This window comes from Antechinus flavipes, chromosome 2 (assembly GCF_016432865.1).
Source record: "Antechinus flavipes isolate AdamAnt ecotype Samford, QLD, Australia chromosome 2, AdamAnt_v2, whole genome shotgun sequence".
Lineage (NCBI taxonomy): Eukaryota > Metazoa > Chordata > Mammalia > Dasyuromorphia > Dasyuridae > Antechinus > Antechinus flavipes.
The window spans coordinates 367,471,738-367,489,148 of record NC_067399.1 but is presented as its reverse complement, the minus strand read 5'-3'; the positions used below and the strand labels follow the sequence as shown (position 1 = coordinate 367,489,148).

The 17,411-nt window shown below is 37.4% G+C and overlaps 1 protein-coding gene across 2 annotated transcripts; it reads left to right on the top strand.

The window, feature by feature from the left end:
* The first annotated feature begins 1,647 nt into the window (after nucleotides 1–1,647).
* On the top strand, nucleotides 1,648–17,197 carry CLBA1 (clathrin binding box of aftiphilin containing 1). 2 transcript variants are annotated; one of them, XM_051978257.1, is made up of 7 exons: nucleotides 1,648–1,852; nucleotides 2,279–2,958; nucleotides 4,336–4,484; nucleotides 6,166–6,295; nucleotides 9,080–9,196; nucleotides 12,543–12,576; nucleotides 15,876–15,968. In XM_051978257.1, the coding sequence occupies exons 2-6, from the start codon at nucleotides 2,497–2,499 to the stop codon at nucleotides 12,552–12,554; spliced, it is 870 nt and encodes a 289-aa protein (XP_051834217.1). In that variant the 5' UTR covers nucleotides 1,648–1,852; nucleotides 2,279–2,496; the 3' UTR covers nucleotides 12,555–12,576; nucleotides 15,876–15,968. The 2 variants fall into 2 exon arrangements, with proteins under 2 accessions (XP_051834217.1, XP_051834216.1); XM_051978256.1 differs by lacking the exon at nucleotides 12,543–12,576 and having other exon boundaries at nucleotides 1,671–1,852; nucleotides 15,876–17,197.
* The last annotated feature ends 214 nt before the right edge of the window (nucleotides 17,198–17,411 follow it).

Genomic DNA, 17,411 nt, shown 5'->3' with positions numbered 1-17,411 from the left:
TACTTGACTACCTTTGAAAGTTAAATCACTCTGATTTTCACTGAATGGCCAATAATAGCCCCCAATCCAAGCCTTTGTGTCTCATTGTTTAGATTTTGATTCTTAGAATAAGTGTAAAATAGCAATTCTTTCTGTTCGGGGTTGAAATTCTATGGGTCCTCCTTTCCCAGATTAATAATTTTATGATTGTAAATAGGGCCATTTTTGGTCTCAATTCTTATCTCACCCTTAATCTTTGAATAGGCATTGCCTCAGACAAACTGAGACCTGGAAAAGACTTTAATTTATAAATTTATAAAACTAAGGTCACTCACTAAGGTTATCATTAGTCATTTTGACTTCTGTGATTCTGGAGATTATGAATGACTCTGAAAAGCTTTGCCTCACTAAAATCCAATTCACAAGCAAATCAAGGTATTTGTGATACCATTCATTGGAATTCTTCTAGAATGAAGAACAGGAAATCTGTTTTCATATCACCATTGGAGAAAACATGAAAAAGAATATAGTGCTGGAAGCCTGAAAAGTTAAGATAGGTTCAGGTTTTAAAGTGCTTGAAAAACCAGAGGATTTTCTATTTATTCCTAGAGACGACAATTTTAAGTTTATGATTAGGGGGATGAAATGATTAGCCCTGAACTTTTTTAGGAAGACCAATATGATAGTGGAAAAAATGCACTGATGAAGAGAGATTTGAGGCAGAGAGACCAACCAATAGTTATATTGCGAATTTACAAGCATAAAGTGAAGCAGGATGCATCAGGGTGGTGACTGTGTGAAAAGAGAAAAGGAGATAGATATATACAAGAAATATTAAGGAGAAATCAACCGAACTTTGCAACAAATTGGATAGTAGGAAGTGATCTGGGGTTGAGGGCACAGTGGTCTCCTCTACCTTATCAGAGATGTTAGAAAGAAGAAAGGATTTGAGAAGATAATAATTTCAGGTCTAGACACGTTAAATTTAAAATATTTATTGGACATTCAATTCCAGACAATCAATAAACAATGTATACATATATTTATTTGTGTGCATGTGCATATATAATACAAACACATATATATTATTTATATATATACCTAGGTATATATGTATATACATGTGTATGTGTATATATATTTATAAATGAGTTTCTCCAGATGGATTATAAGCTCCTGGGAGTAGGAAATTTTTATTTTTGTCAATGGGTACCTGTTGGATAGTTAACCGCGTTGTTCACAGATTCCCTCTGTAGCAGAGAAGCTATAAGGAAACCCCTGAGTTCGAATCTTGCTTCAGAATTTTAATAGTTGTGTGACCCCCGGCATATCACTTAACCTTTCACCATATTCCTTCTTTAGGAAAATAGTACCTTCCTCACAAGGTTATTGTGAAGATCAAATGAATTTAATATATGCCCTTATAAAGTCCTAACCAAATGCTGCTTCGCAGCTCAAAATGAAATCTCCCTAGAGACTATAACAAGAAAAGGAAAAAAAAGAGAAGCGGCACAGAGAAGAGAACGTGAAAGACGTAACATATTCGCAGGCGCAGTCTCCTTTCTCCACCTCCCTCCCAATACCCCCACCCTCGCCCTCCGGTGGACCCGCTGACGTAAGCCACCCTGTCGGTGAGGGCGGAGTGACGGTGTGACGTCACCCGGAGCCGGGACAGTGCCTGTCACCGCCAGCCGGCCGGGCCGGGGAGTCCGCGGGGCGGCCGCGCTCCATCTCCGGGGCAGCGGGCGCGGGGCCGGCCAGCGAGCATCCATTCCGGCCCGGCCCGGCCCGGCCCACCCCGGCCCTCCCCGGCCCGGCTCTCTCCTTGGCCAGGGCTGCTGGCGCACCCGCAGCGACGGCGCAACCGGCGACGGTTAGTAACGGTCGTTGGGGACCGTTGACACGGGGGCGCGGGACCCAAGAGCCTCAGCACCTAGGGGGTCGTTCGGGGTCCCTTTCTCCTTCCTCTCCCCAGCGCCTCCCCGCCGGCAGCCGGGCTCACCAGATCACGTTAGCCCCCTTATTTTACCGTGGGGGAAACTGAGGCCTTGGGACGAGGAAAGGACTTGCCCAAGGGCACACAGGCAATCCCCGAAAAAAAGATTCGAATTCTGGGCTCTGGAGTGGTTAAGATCTAAATCTAAAAGAAAGGGCTCCTCTCTCCTCCATCCCGCTCCCATTTGTTTTCCCCTCCCCCTTCCCCTTCCCAGGGTTGCCCCCACTGCCCGGCAGCCCCCCCACCCATCCCTGCTATTGCCGTGTACGCCCTGTCTCACTCGGCGTTCGTTTCCTTTGCCAGCTTTGTGCCCAGCTTGGACGCGGACCCCCGGACAGGTCCCTGAATGGAAAGGCCGAGTTCCCCGAGGTGGGCAGCAACCTTGCCGCGCCAGCGGCGTCTCCTTCCCTCGAGGCAAAGGAAGAAGTGAATGGCCCCTTGGCACGGGCACCTCTCTGGTTTCTTTGACACAAGCCGGTGTTTTTTGTTTTAATCTCCCCTGAAAAATCTCCCTGCTGAAAATGCAGGATCAGCGCCCCGAGACCAAAAATTCCCGAGGACAGGAGAATGCCAGTGGGGCCTTCCTCAGTGACCTCGTGGAGGCGGTGGAAAGAGCTTCAGTCAGCGAGTCCCCCAAAGGGAACGAGGGGAATTATGTCCCCGGGAGCAGGGACTGTGAAGAGGGGGCTCCGCGATTGGAAAGCCAAGCCAGAAATGCTGCCTCCGGGGCTGCTTGGCAACCTGAAGTGTCTGACGGTTGCAGCTTGGGCCCCGTGGAACACAACAGCTCCTGGGGGGACTTCGAGGGCTTCAGCGAGACTTCGGACAAGTCGGACACTTTCAACACCCTGGACATTCTGGAGCGATGGTCAGCCCCCGGGACGCGAGAAAGCGACCCTGACTTAACTGGATGTGCCGCAAGCTCTTGTGGCGGTCTGCAGTTTGATAGTATGAGGGAAACTGCTGCTATTTCACCTAGTAAGGTATTGGTTTCCAACTTTGTTCATTATTTCGAAAGGCTGCGTGCTGCAAATCGGAACTACTAGAGCAGAAATTGGGTGACTCTTGCTTGGGATGCTGCGGAGGAGACTCTGATTCTCCGAGGGAGGTCAAAATCATCTTCTGCTCTTGAGCTTTTGTGTTGTATTTTTAAAGCTACCGGCTTCTGCCGGCTAAATAGTCTTAAGTTCCCTCTTTTCATTGATAACAACTTTGAAAATCTCTGTAGAAAAAAACACTGATATTAAAAATTTTTAATAGTCCTTCTGTTGGCCAAAAGTAGAGTTGAATTTAGTGATAAAGACAATGATGAATTACTTAAAAAAAAAAAAAAAAAAAAAAAAAGCCAAAATATTTTCACATGTGAACTACCCACTTTTTTGATGTCCAACTTAACTGGTCTTTTCTTTCTTCTTTTCTTCCTAACTTTCTTTTTTTCTTTCTTTTTTTTTGGCTAATTTTTTTTGTTTTTATTTAGTATTTTCCCCAGTTATGTGTAAAATAATTTTTGACATTTGTTTTTATAACTTAAAACTTCAGATTCTCTTCCTTCCCTCCCTATTCCACCTCATTGAGAAGGCACATGTGAATTTATGTAAAACATTTCCATAAAAGTCATTGTGAAAAAAATTAATTTCCTGCCCCCAAAAAACCCTCAAGAAAAATAAAATTTAAAAAAGTAGACTTCAATCCATATTTAGACATAATCAGTTCTTTCTCTGTGTATGGATGGTTATTTTTCATCCTAACTCCTTTAAAGTTGTCTTAAATATTGTATTGTTGAGAACAGCAAAGTCATCCCTAGCTTATCATCTTACAAGATTGCTGTTACATTGTACACAGTATATTTCATTTTGCGTGAGCTCATGGAAGTCATTCTTTAACTGGTATTTCTTTACCTTTACCTTTGAAAACCTCATGCCTTTTTGTTCCTTAATTAAATTTTGCTCCTTAATCCTTCTCCTTTTCTTTTCTTTACTCTTTTTAATCTTGACTGTACCTGATCTTTGCTTTCTGTATACCCTCCACTGACTTCAATTTCTCCTTTTTTCTCTCTCCTCTCTCCCAATCTCTTCACTTTCTAATGAAAGAAGGGGACAGTGTAAGATACAGATTTTTTTTTTTTTTAAAGTGAGAAAGGAAACCTATTCTGTTCTCTCCTTGGTATAGAGTTCTGTGAGGTGAACTGGGTTCTCTGAGTTTGATACTTAAAATGCTTAATAGTAATTTTATGTATTCAAAACCAAAATTTTACAATTTAGGAGAATAATTAGTAGCAGAAATAATGTGTTTATATCTCGGCATGTTTTTCTTTTTTCCCTTAAAAAGATTCTGGTTTGATTTTTGAATTTTTTTTTCAGGCCAATCTCAGCTATGAGAATATTTTTAAGCTTGTCTTTCAAGAAGTACCAGTACAACAAATGACTGAGGATATTTGCACCTTACACCATTTTCTAGAAAAATATAACGAAGAAAATACTAGCAGCAAACCTGTAAAGAAGCATTTTTGGTAACTTAAAATTAGACATTTAACTTAACTTATACAATGTATTTTTGGCAAGAAAAGTAGAAAAAATGAAATTTATAAAAAGTTTGAAAATTATTTTGAAGCTTTTTCTATTCCTTACTCAATTCAGAGTCAGGTGATTCTTTCCTTCCATTTAAGTACAGCTGGTGCCAGGGATAGAGTAGAAAATGTAAATCTGTAATTTATTTCAGTTTTAAGAAATGTATTAAGCAAAGATTATCTATAATCTATAACAGCTCCTGCTGTTCAGTAGTCTCCAATGTACAACCCTATTATCTAGTAGGTTAATAGGGAATAAAAATCTTCCTCTTATTAGATCTGGGAAACAATGCAAAGACCAGAAGACTTTTAGCAATAGGGAAAAGGAGGCCACAAACTCTTAGTTAAACCACAAGATATGTCTAGTTATGACCTCACTTATACAGAATAGGCATTTGACAAATACTTGTTGATTTCATTCTTATTTGTATCTAAATAATGAATCTAAATAAATAATATATTTACTATAGAGTATAAAAGAGCTATCTTTTCTGTAGGCAAAAGAGAGCTAAAAAATGCTTTTTAGAGTACCAGAATGACTTTTATCAACCTTGTCTGCCTTTATTAATGCTAAGTCACGTTGGTGAACTCTCAAAGTTTGTACTTTACTCTTATACATATTAGCATTTGGTAAGACAAACTTTCTAGATTTCACTAGGATGGATTTGATTATATAATAGCAATAAAGTTGGATCAAGTGGTCTCAGGGCCAGTTCAGGTCAAAGCAGGTTAATTTAGCTTTTTCCCTTTTCTTCGGTTTGCTAGAACAGATTTCCCATAATCTTGTTGAAAAGCTAGATCAAAATCTTAACTATTTACTAGATGTCTTAAGGCGCTTTAAATCTTGATACCATTTAAGGTCAGATCCAGTCCTGACCAGAATAACAGCAACTACTGCTAAATCCCAGGCCCAGTGTGTCCTGGGGGTAGGAGGGAGTTAGAATGGGGGAGGGGGAGGTTGAGATGAATGCAAATAGTTGCAATGACTTTGAAGTACCTTGGTAGTGGCATTATCTGGTATTTTATAACCATTACCTTATTCATTGTACACAGATAGGCAGAACGCAAATAGGCATGTGTATTAAATCGTGAGCTATTTCTAAAAAGACACTTCCAGCAAATAGTAGATGATTTGGGGAGATAATGATGAAAGAATTTTCAGGATTAACATTGAAGGGAAAGTAGAGGTTGATTCTTTTGTCAGATAAAGTAGAATAAATATGGAAAATTACAATAGTATGAAACATTAGGTACAAGCTCAGGTGATTTGTATTTTTTTATTTTTTTAATGCTAGCTGACACCTAGAAGTTTTAGCAGACCACTCACTGCTTGAATAGAGTTATGCAAATGACCAGTTTAGAACTTGGTATAGTGGAAAGATGCTGAATTTGGAGTTATAAGCCTTAGAGTTCACATCCTGCTACAACTGCTCCTTAACAATCTGTGACACCTTGGACAAACTCTGGGCCTCAATTGTGCCTTTTGTAAAATACAGGGTTTGGACTTTGGGATTTCAAAGGTCTCTTCTAACAAAGAAAATCTGTTTCTTTGTTGGGTATTATTTCAGGGATTTAGTCTGAAGGCTTTCTGGATTACATTTGAGTGATTACATTTGTTTTCCAGTTCTGAGTCCCGAAAACTCTGGAGGATTCTCCAAGATGAAGATGGCACATCTACTTCAAAATGCCTCTGGAGTAAATCTCATTGCCAAGACAATTTCTTACTTGTTCTTGGAATAGATGCTGCTCAAAAAGTAAAGTATTTAATACATTTTTAACTAACATGACATCACTGACCCACCATCAGAGCTTTGCATTCTTTCTCTGAGTGAGGAGAGTGGGGTTATAGTCAGTATGCTTTGCTCTAGTTATCGTTGCTACTTGTGGCACACATTGGTCAAACTTTTGGTGAAGGATTAGAAGAAGGATTGGTGCAATCTGTTGCCAAGGGACAGAGTTTCTTTCTCTGTGTAAAGTTAATTGGTCTGTAAGGAATCAGATCGCCCATTTTTAGACTCATTACTACCTATTAGCCACCTGGTCAAATTGGCTCAAACTCAGCTGTACTGTTTTAAATATACTTAGAGATTTTAGGTACAAGCATTGAATTAGGAAGAAATAAAACTATTTCTAAAATAATTTATTTTACAAACCTTCTATATATAATATTCTCAGTATTCCTGAGAAATTATCTATTCAGTTCAGTAAATTTGTTAAGGGCCTACAATATGTACTAAGTTCTGGGGATTTGTTCAATCATTGTCATGTCCAACTCTTACATGACCCCCATGGACTTTGTCCATAGGCTTTTCTTGGCAAAGATATTGGAGTGTTTGCCATTTTCTTGTCCAGTGTGTTCCCATTTTACAAATGAGGAACTGAAGCAAATAAGGATTAAATGACTTGCCTATTCACACCTACTAAGCGTCTAAGGCAGTCATTCTGATATTCTAGGGGGCAACTTCTCTATATAGAATTTAATCAGACATTAATTTTCATAGTCTTGGGGAGCTCATTAATTAAGCCTTATAATGGACACTTTCATAAAAAGCAGTCTCTTAGGAGATAACAACCCATCCCCTTGCCCACCCCCCCATCTCCTTCCAAGTTTAATATATCTATTCTAATGAAAGGAACTATGATCTGGGAGTCAGGACACTTTGCTTCTAGTCAAGCCCTGGCTTTCTCCATTTCACCATGTCCAAATCATTGAATTTGTATCTTCTCATCTGTCACTAAGGATAACACCTGTCCTACCTACAATAGAGGCTTATTGATACTAAAATGAAATAATAGGTTTGAAAACATTTTTTAAAAAGTTTAAAGTACCATAAAATGAAAGGTATTATCAGTCTAGTGAGTATAGATTTTCATGTTTTCTTACAGACTTATATTTTCTCTGGTATCATTGTAGGTTACCTGAAAGAGAATATAAGAATTTCTAATTGATAAAAGATGAATTATATTTTATTCAATAGACTAGAAAATGCCAGTATAGAAAAGTCTTAACTTTTAAAATTATTTTGTATAACCTTGGTTGTTACAATTTCTCTGATCCTCAGTTTCTTCATCTATAAAAGGAAGATAATACAAGCAGCTGTTTTACAGGGTTGTTAATAAGGATCAAAGAACACTCAGTTCTGCTATGATAAGATATGAGTTCCAAAACAAAAAGCACTGAACTATGGCAAATAGCTCAATATATGCAAAGAATATATATATATATATATATATATATATATACATAGCTCACTGTGCAAAGATGCACAAATTCTCAGAAACCTTGTCAGTGACCCTTTAAAAAAAAGATAATCAAATAAAAACCGGTAGCCAAGTTGTATACATTAATAGTTAAGAAATAAACTAATACTACAGTAAATAGTGGTCACAAATGTGGCCTCAAGTTGCTACCAGACACATACTGTTCAGGCTGAAATTCCAAGGTTGGAAGAGGTGGGGGTAGTGAGAACCAGCCCTCCTCCACCTAGAGTTCCCTCTGCACCAAGAAATGCAAAATAATTACAGCACTTTGCTTTGACAAAAGCCTAAAATTTGCAAGTGGCAGAAAAGTTGTAGTTTGATGGTTATTGTCAAAGGGTACAATTTTCTAAATTCTCACTCTCTCCAGGAAGAAATTGAGAAGAAGCAAGCTTGAAATTTGAATTATGTTCAAAATATTCCCTAATATATCAATTGAATTGGAACAAATTTGTTTTTAAAATACTCACCATAACAAAACTAAATAAATGTATGTTTTTTCAGTATCTTAAAGCATTATGTAAATGGCAAGCTATTATAATTTACTACAGATTAAAATGGCATAAATTAAGGACCACTTTTAAATACTACCATCCATTTTAATGTCCTTAAAATACAATTTTGGGTCCTTAGGCACGTTTAGTACCTAACTGTAGTTCTCAGAAAGTTATAAAATGTACAGATTTTCACATACAGAATTATTATCACCACTAATTTATTTTTGCTTTAATATCTTTTTCATGGGTTTTTCAATGCTATAAAGAAGGTATATCACACAGTAAATGTGCATTAAATGATTGCTTGAATATTTATGATCCTCAACAAGAATTAACCTTTAGAACAGAAGGGAAATTGGTTCATTTCTCAATGCTCCAGAACTTAGTCCAGTGCCTGGCATATAGAATTTACTTAATAAGTGCTTGTTGATTGAGTGATAAGAATTGTAGATAGAATAGTTAACTTGGAAATAATAAGTGGTCAACCAAGAAAGACCTGGTTCAAATCTCACTTTGAATACTTATTGTGTGACCCTGTGAAAGTCATTTAAGCTTTCTGAATCTGTTTCCTTTTCTCTAAAAAGGGATTGTTAAGAATTGTGATGTTCAAGTGAGATGAGTATAAAGCACTTTGTGAACCTTAAAGTGTTCCATGAATATCTACCATTTAATTTTAATATTTAATAAATTTTAATTTAGCATTTAATAAATTCTAATTTAATTAATAAAGCAGACATACAGTTCAAGTTACTGATTAGCTATTTGATGATTTTATTTTCTCAGGATCTTTCCGGAGGTAGTAATCATGTTCTGGAAGATTCTAATCTGAAAGAGACCGAAGAGTTAACAGAAGTAAATGGCTTTAGTCTTAATAATTGCAAGGCACTAATTCAAACCAAGGTAAGAGTCAATAGAAATATTAAATCTCAGAGTTGAAAGGGACCTTAATGGTCATTTATTCCAACTTGAAGCAAAAATTCCTGCTACAATATCTTCAATTAGCAGTCATCCAGCCTCTGTATAAACTTTCAGGACCTTGAAATTCATCATCTGCAGACCATTCCACTGTTGGATAGTTTTGATTTTTTAGGAGAGTTTCCTAGAACAGTGATTTCCTCACTATGAATATTTCTTTGACACAGATCACACTCTTCCTTCCATGTGCTTTCATCCTGTGCAATTCTTGTCCATGTTATCTCATGTTCTTCATTATCTCTTTATGTGGCATACTGTCCTTTTATTATTGTTAGATTTCCAAGGACAGAACTCATATAACTAGGATGGGATGGAATAATCAAGGCTTTGACCCCACGGCCTCAAAATGGAATAGAGGCTCTTTCCTACTTACTGTTTCCAGTGCCTTGATGTTCACTGTAGGCTGTGTAGCCCCATCTTTTTCCTAGAGCCTGCCTTCTTTCATGATGAACCTCTCCTACTGCCATGCTTCCAACCTGCTACCCTCCTCCCTAGGGGTACCTGTTGCAAGTACACCAAAAAGGTGAATCAGAACCCCTGAACCAGAAATGACTTATCCTAAAAACAATCTTGCTTTTCCCATTAATTTGTGGTTGCTGCTTCCTCCTAGGAATTGTCCAGCAGCTACATCCAACTAGGGTGTACTGTTTTCTGTACATCCTCTGTCATCACCAAGACAGTTCTCTCTTCTTCCTTCCCAGGAAGAATTGCTCTGTGAGGTTCTACCCCTCTCCTTGCCCTCATGTGCCCCTTCCTGGTTCATTTTTTCTCTTGTACTTTCTTTCTCTCTCTGTCTGTCTCTCCCTCCCCTCCTTAGTCTGTCTCTCTTCCTCTCTCCATCCCTCCTCCCCCTCTCCCCCTTTGTTTCTCTGTATCTGCCCTTTCTCAAGAATTGACCAGTATGAATGTAGGATTTTACCATGGCCTTTCTCCCCTTTCCACTTCACTGCACTCAACCAGAGCAGCCTGTCCATTGTACCTTTTCTATCACCCCTAATTTAGGCTGAATCTACTTAGAATACTTGTAGTTACTAATTATGATTCTGCTCTGGAGATATAAGTATGCCATTCAAGCTGCCCATCAATTCTTCCAGGTGATCCACCACGTTTTCTAGCCACTGGTGTTCTCAATAGTGTCTTTTACACAATTATCTCACATGGAAACTATTCTGGGAATTCACTGTCTTTACAGTCAGTACATCAATTGGTTACAAAATGGAGAAAGTGAAAAACTAAATTTGAAGAAAGAATCGATGTGAGAAGATACTGTCAATAATCCTACTTATGATTAGCAGCTGTAACCCACTGAGCTTGTTTAAACAAACCATTAACTTGGCAAATGGACAAAATTAAAGATTTTGTAACAGCTTTCAGAGCTTAAAGCCAGTGAAAAAGACTCACTACAGTGAGGAGGCAAAAAGAGCCCCATATTATCTTTGGCTCTTTCTAAATAGAGACACATGGTGGTTAAGGGCAATAAGTTTTTTCCTTGGGCTGATATCTGTCTTCTGATAACTTCTTAGCCATTATTCTGGGGTGGGAGTGGGGAGCACAAGGAACAAACTTCTTATTTCTTGAACCCCGTGATAACATGTGATGTGTATAAGAATTTAAACCTCTATTTTAAACCTCATTGATACTCAATTAGCTTCCTAGATTGCCAGCTTTTTTTGGAACCAGTATAGGGGACTTACATGTCTCAAAACTTTCACTATTTATTAAACCTCTACTTACTAAACCTTCCCTGAATATTGAATTCCAACTTTTTATCTTCCTGACACACCAAGGATTCTCCAAGAATATTTGATTTCATAGATCTTCCCCAGAGCCTCTTCCACCCCTACCACTATATTCAGGTAGTTTTTCCTGGCACTCAAACTTGCCTCTTTGCCTTTTATCTTCTATTTATACTAGGCTTTAACCATGCATTATTAAGGAGGAAGATAAATATTTAAATAACATCAAACTGAGGTAATTAAGTGTATTTAAGCTAAATGCTCATTTTCCTAATCAGAATGCCTTCACAGAATTAAGAAACCTAGAAAGGAGGTTATCTGCTCTAGCCTAGCCTTTTGCATTTAGAAAAATGAATGTCCTACAATTCAAAACAGATTACTGCCTAGGAAATATCCTGTTCCATTGTTCAATCAACTGAATATTAAAGATATACAATTAAAAAAAGCAATGTTTGCTCCCAGATTGAATGACACATTTTTAAAAATTAACCTAATTAATTAACCTCAATTAAAGGGTTCCTAAGGCCTATCTTCATGATGGATACCTTAATGTCTACTTCCCTAAATAAGAACAAATTTGCATCCTGTACTCTATATAGGTAGAGTTTGTTGGTCTTAATTTCCGAACTTCCGATCTCAATTTTACTCTTAAGAACAATCAAAGAAGTCTCTGATTTGGAGGGACTTGTATCAATACAACTAGGTTACTTAAACAACATCCTTCAATAACTTCCACTTCTCTACTTTTCCCTCACCCTCAGGAAAAGCAGGGGAAAAAAGTACAGGTTCTCATTACCTTGAAAAGATCAGAATTATTCAGCCTAACTTAGTCATCCCTAGAATCAAAGACACCATCCTAAGGAATTATATATTTATCTACATTTATATGATATTCATTTATTTAGTGTTTGGGTACTTAACAATATTTTTTTAATCATTGTGAAGTTCTGAGAGATGGTCCATTTTAGTCTTAAAAACAAAAGAAAATATAAAACAGACCCTTGGTAGAACCTTAGACAAATCCTCTGAGTTTATATTTATCATGCCAAAGTCTGGTCCATTAGACATTCCTTTCTAGTGAATTCTCTGAAACTGGCAATATTTGAATAGATTACAGTAATAATAATATTAATAACTCATACTCTTAAGGTTTACAAGCACTTTCCTCATAGCAACCCTGGAAGTAGGTATTGGAAGATGAGGAAACAAGAGGCCCAGAAACAAAGTGGCTTGCCCAAAATCACATGACTGATAAATTTTGGAGCTGATAGTTTAACTCATATATTCAGATTCCAAACCTCTTTTCAACAAGCCAAATTTCTTACCACTCAAAGGAACCTGAGTATGGAATCAGGTGCCCTAGAGTCAAACCTCACTTTGTAACTGGAACAAGCTAATTGCCTTCTCAAGGACTTCTTTTCTTGATTTACAAATTGAGGGTGATGCATTCTCTGATGATACTTTCCAAATCTAATTCCTGTGATACTGATGCTTTATTTGCTCCATTTTGCCCTTTTGTCTGTGTTTCATGGAAGAGTGAACCCTGAGCATTTACACCCACTACACACCGTAAGTTTTTGCGATTCTATTCATGGTAATAGTCTGCATTGCTTGGCTACAAAAATGTAATAAAAGGAATCTGCTTTACCTTTAGCTTTAAATTGGCTGCACCTTATTGACCATGAATGAGCCTTTATGGATTACTGACAGATGTAGGTGATATTATACATTCCTTTTATGCTAGCTGGATTGCCAGTGATCACCAAAGTCCCCCTGTGTCCTTTCTCCACCTGCTAAGCTCATAGCTCCAATCTTTTATACATTACTTTTTCTCTCATGGTAGCATGGCCTTAAAGTCCACCTGAATTGCCTAAGTTTTGCTTCATTATGCTCTGCCAGATTTAGTTCAACCTCCTCCTTCATATAACTGTTATTTTTCACTAATGCCTATCCCTTCCCTAAACCCCTGATATCAGCGACAGCTAAAACAGATTGTGCTTAGAAAATATACTATAAGGGAAGCCTATAAATCCCTTCTTTCTGGCACTAAAGGGTAGAAGTAGGAGTAGTGGAGGAGTAGGGAAGGAGGAAAGATTTTTGCCTCAATATAAAGACAAATGTTCTAACAGCTAGCTGTCTGACAGTAGAGTTGGCTAATTTGTGAAATAGTTTCCTGTCACCAAAAGTATTCGTGCATAAAATGGATGACCAATTGTGAGAATCTTGGCATTGGGTAGGAAATCTATCTCTATGATCTGTACTGTCTCAAATCTCATACTACCTGAATCAAGTGCTATTCCAAACTTTCTCTTTTCTTCAACCCTTGCACCTACTCTCTTACTCCACCCACCATCCCACAAGTATACACACACACACACACACACACACACACACACACACACACAGACTATATTCTTTAAGAAAGTTTGAGCAAAAGACTTGACTCCTACTTTGAGAAAAATCAAGGCAATCTTCTGTGAACAATTCTTACTCTCCTCCTGAGCTTCAATATTTAAAGTGATTCTTCTTACCAAAGCCAATCCCTTTATTTATGCCCTTGATCCTATTTCTCCAGGAACTTGCACTTTTTGATCTTTCCCTTTTCCTCTTATCCTCAGTCAGTCTTGATGTTAGGTTTTATGCTCTACCCCCTATAAACCTGTCTAGGTCTTCCCCAACCTTTAAAAAAAAAAAATCTTTAATTAAACCCTACCATTATCTTCGATCTCTCAATCTCTTTCTCTTCTCTCTTTTACAGGTAAATTTCTTTAAGAAAACAAAACAAAACAAAAAACTTGGTAACCTTCACTTGCTCACCTTCCAATCGCTCAACACTTTGGAAACCAGGCTTCTGACCCAATCACTTGAGTAAATTTGCTCTTTCCGATATTATCAACAATAATCTATTAACTTTTAGAAACAATAGTCTTTTCTAATTCCTTATCTTACTTGGCCTCCCTTCAGTTTTTCTCACTGACACTTTCTCCTCCCTTTGCTTGGCTTTGCTTGGCTCCCTTTGCTCTAGTGACATTGTCTTCTTGTTGGATCATCATTTTATGCTCTAAGCAGAGGTGTTAACATTATATTCGAGGTCCTCTTTCTTCTTGATGACTTTATACTCTCATGGTTTCATTTGTCATCTTAAACAGAATGACTCTCAAAATCTAAACATCCTATCTTTATGTATCTTAAACTGTCAATTCCATGCTAGACAATTTGTAACTGGAAGTTTTGTCATCTCAGATTCACTAGGTCTAAAGAACACTCACACCCTTCCTGCAAGCTTCCCTCTTTCTCTCAAGGACAGCATTCTTCCAGTCATTCAGGTTCACAGTCTCAGTCATCCTTTTTCACTCTTTCCTCTTCACCATTCTTCCATCTAATCATTTGCCTTGTTAATTCTTGCAAATTGAATTCTTTCTCAGAATTTAAAAAAAAATTTTTTTACAATCTTTTTCACCTACATGGTCAGTACCCTAGTTTGAGGGTTTGAGGGACTATTATAGTTAGCTTTTACTGTGTTTTCTGCTCCTCCCCTATGCAATCCATCTTCTATATAGCTGACAAAAGTAATTGTTGGAAAGCATCTGCCTGCAGGATGCAATACAAACTCCTCTGCCTAGCATTTAAAGTGTTCCAAACTCTTAACTCTGGTCTTATCTCATATCTCGTCTGGTCACACATCCTATTCAACCAAACTGTCCTATGGCTGTTGCTTAAATCCAGCATTCTCTTTCCTTTATCTTGGCCTTGAGATAAACTGTTGCCCATATCTGAAATGCATGGCATCTGATTCAAAAGCAGATAAGTTACTTGGCATGGCAGTACGATGAATACTAACCATAGACTCCATACAAATCACTATTTGTTTTCTATATTTTCAAGAAGTCATATTATCAATACTTTCTGGCTTTCTGGCTGACATCTTTTATTGCAGCTGCCTGGGGAGGTCTCCAGAATTGTTAACTCTCCTCTTCTTAACATTATGACAGACCCACTCATCTACTTTAACTTACCAACTTCCCTTTCCATCTCCTCTCTTCCTTCTCCTTGAGTCTTTGCTCTCCTTTTCTTATAGATCAAGTCCTCCTCCAGTTTAAATCATTTTCTTTTTCCTTCTTATTCAGCTAGAGTCCTTCAGCTTAGATTCTTATTAGTCTCCATTCCTCTCAGATTTTAATCTTTGGAATTCTTTATTATTCTTTCTCTTCAACTTCTTTTCCTTCTCTTTGCCTTTCTAAGCTAAATGAAATTTAACAAGGCATTAAAAATGGGGAAAAGGCAAGACTGACAGAACCATTCACAAATTTCCTCAGCAGAATGGCTCACCTTGAAAAACCTCAGAGAAAAGTAGAGACTTAGAACAGTTCTTTCCAGCTCAAATAATAGACTGGTAAATATATATATATATATTCTACTGTGTACTTCTGCCTTCCACAGCCTTAGCCTAGCAGTGAGAAGTGATATTAAGTCTGGCGTCCAGGTGACAAAAAAATAGGATATAGAGAAAATGATTCAATCTTTTAATTTGTAGGTTTTTAAGAAAATACTTTTGGTTAATTATGTTATCACTGATTATAAAATGCTACTTTTTAAAAAAAGGTCATCTAATCCAATCTAATTTCTCTCTTCTTCTCTCCCCCTCCCCCCTCCCCCCACTTCCTGCCAGTTTTCAAGAAGGAAATCTATATCTAAAGGAAAATAGGAGTTTAGCACCATCAGAAAAAAGCTGACTTCAGGACTCAGTAGACATGCCCTGCATGATGTTAATTTGACAGATGTTGATCAGTACTTATAATTTTGAATCCTTCCTTTACTTCCTTTCCTTTGCTTTGAAATTTACTATTCTTCCTTTCCTCCATTTTTAGCTCTCTGGATCCTCAGCTTCTCGACACAACAGCCTGTTTATGTACAACTTGTTTTTGAAGAAGACTCCTTCCAGTGGAAATATGCAATACATAACAATTCCAAGAAAGAAAAAACTTTTTACTGCCCGGAATCTAAAAATGAAATTTTTTAATAGTGATGTTTGCTAAAGAAAAATACTTTTTATCTTTGAGGAAAATATTACATTTTGCTACTGATTTGGTACTGGAAACTGGAAATCATAGACATCTTTGAGATGATAAACTAGAAATTCTTAGCTGTATTTTCCTATGGCTACCAGTTTGCATATGAATTAGTCAAGGGTAAAAATCAGGACTTTTCTTTGAAGAGCTTGCTCTTCATTTTTAAATGTATTATTTTCTGGCCACCCCCAATTTTACACTAGCAAAAAAGAACTTACACAAATTTTGCTTTAGTTTTCTAGTCAACAAATACCCAGGCAAAATCTTGAAAAGGAATGCACTGCCAATTTTAAAAAAAAGCTTAGGGATGTCATATATTTAACAAAGTTGTTAGATCCCTACTCCTAGGTAGCTATTGGAAATTCAGGCTTTGATAGCCTGCCTCTGGGCCTCATTTCATGGTAGCAGCATGAGATTAAATATCACAGATAGCTGAGGGACAAAACCAGCTCTTCCAATGGCTCTCCAATGTCCTGACTCATTTGGTGATCTTTTGTTGATGACTAGTAGAACTGAACATTCTTAGGAAAGGTTCAAACTGTGACTAGATGTCCCAAAATGTGAATATTTCAGTGTCAGCCTATTTTGCAAAGTTATTTTCTTTATTTTCAGGTGACATACATTGGCCAAGCCAGGATAATGTCCCTGTGGAGATGTCTGCTTAAATGCTATGATGCTTGTTTGAAATGTTAAAATATTGTACATAATAGGTTTAAAATATGTTCTAACTAAAAGATTTGAGAAAACTTAAAGGTATCTCCCTGAAGTATCTTAATCATAACGTAAGCTGTTTTTCCCTAAAATATTTGTTTTAAGGGTCTTTCTGGAGACATCTCAATCTTCTGTTTGGACATAAAACTCAGTGCTGCGTGTTATGCACTAAACCTGGGATAACTTGACATTTTCCTATGTACTAACTGCTGACCTTGACAAAACAGCACTCGTGGACAACAGTTTTATTCCATTTTACACTTTGTTTTATGGAACATCCAAATGAAAACTTTCTCCGTGTCTCCATTGAAAAATCAACCCTGTTAAAAATGGCAAGAACTAACAAATCCACACTGACTTTTGTAACATTTTATCAAATAAAGTTCCCTGAATAAACTTTCTTGATTGTCCTTTTGTTCTCTTTCATGAGAGATGAAGTGTGCAGTAAGGAAAAAAGCCTCTATTCTTATTTGAATTCTGTTTTTAAGACAGCTGGGTCATAGGGACAAGGGAGTATTAAGAATTAAGGGGATTGGTCTGGGAAATATTATAATGGACTTGAAGTCAGAAAACATCTTACATCCTTTGCCTACTAAAGAGTCATACTTTAATAAAAGATAAAAG

Bases quoted from the DNA above. Each gene is read 5' to 3' on its own strand.
- CLBA1 (XM_051978256.1), top strand. From the start codon at position 2,497: ATGCAGGATCAGCGCCCCGAGACCAAAAATTCCCGAGGACAGGAGAAT. The intron at 4,485-6,165 runs GTAACTTAAAAT...TTTGTTTTCCAG, and splicing joins CCTGTAAAGAAGCATTTTTG to TTCTGAGTCCCGAAAACTCT. The intron at 9,197-15,875 runs GTAAGAGTCAAT...CTCCATTTTTAG, and splicing joins AGGCACTAATTCAAACCAAG to CTCTCTGGATCCTCAGCTTC.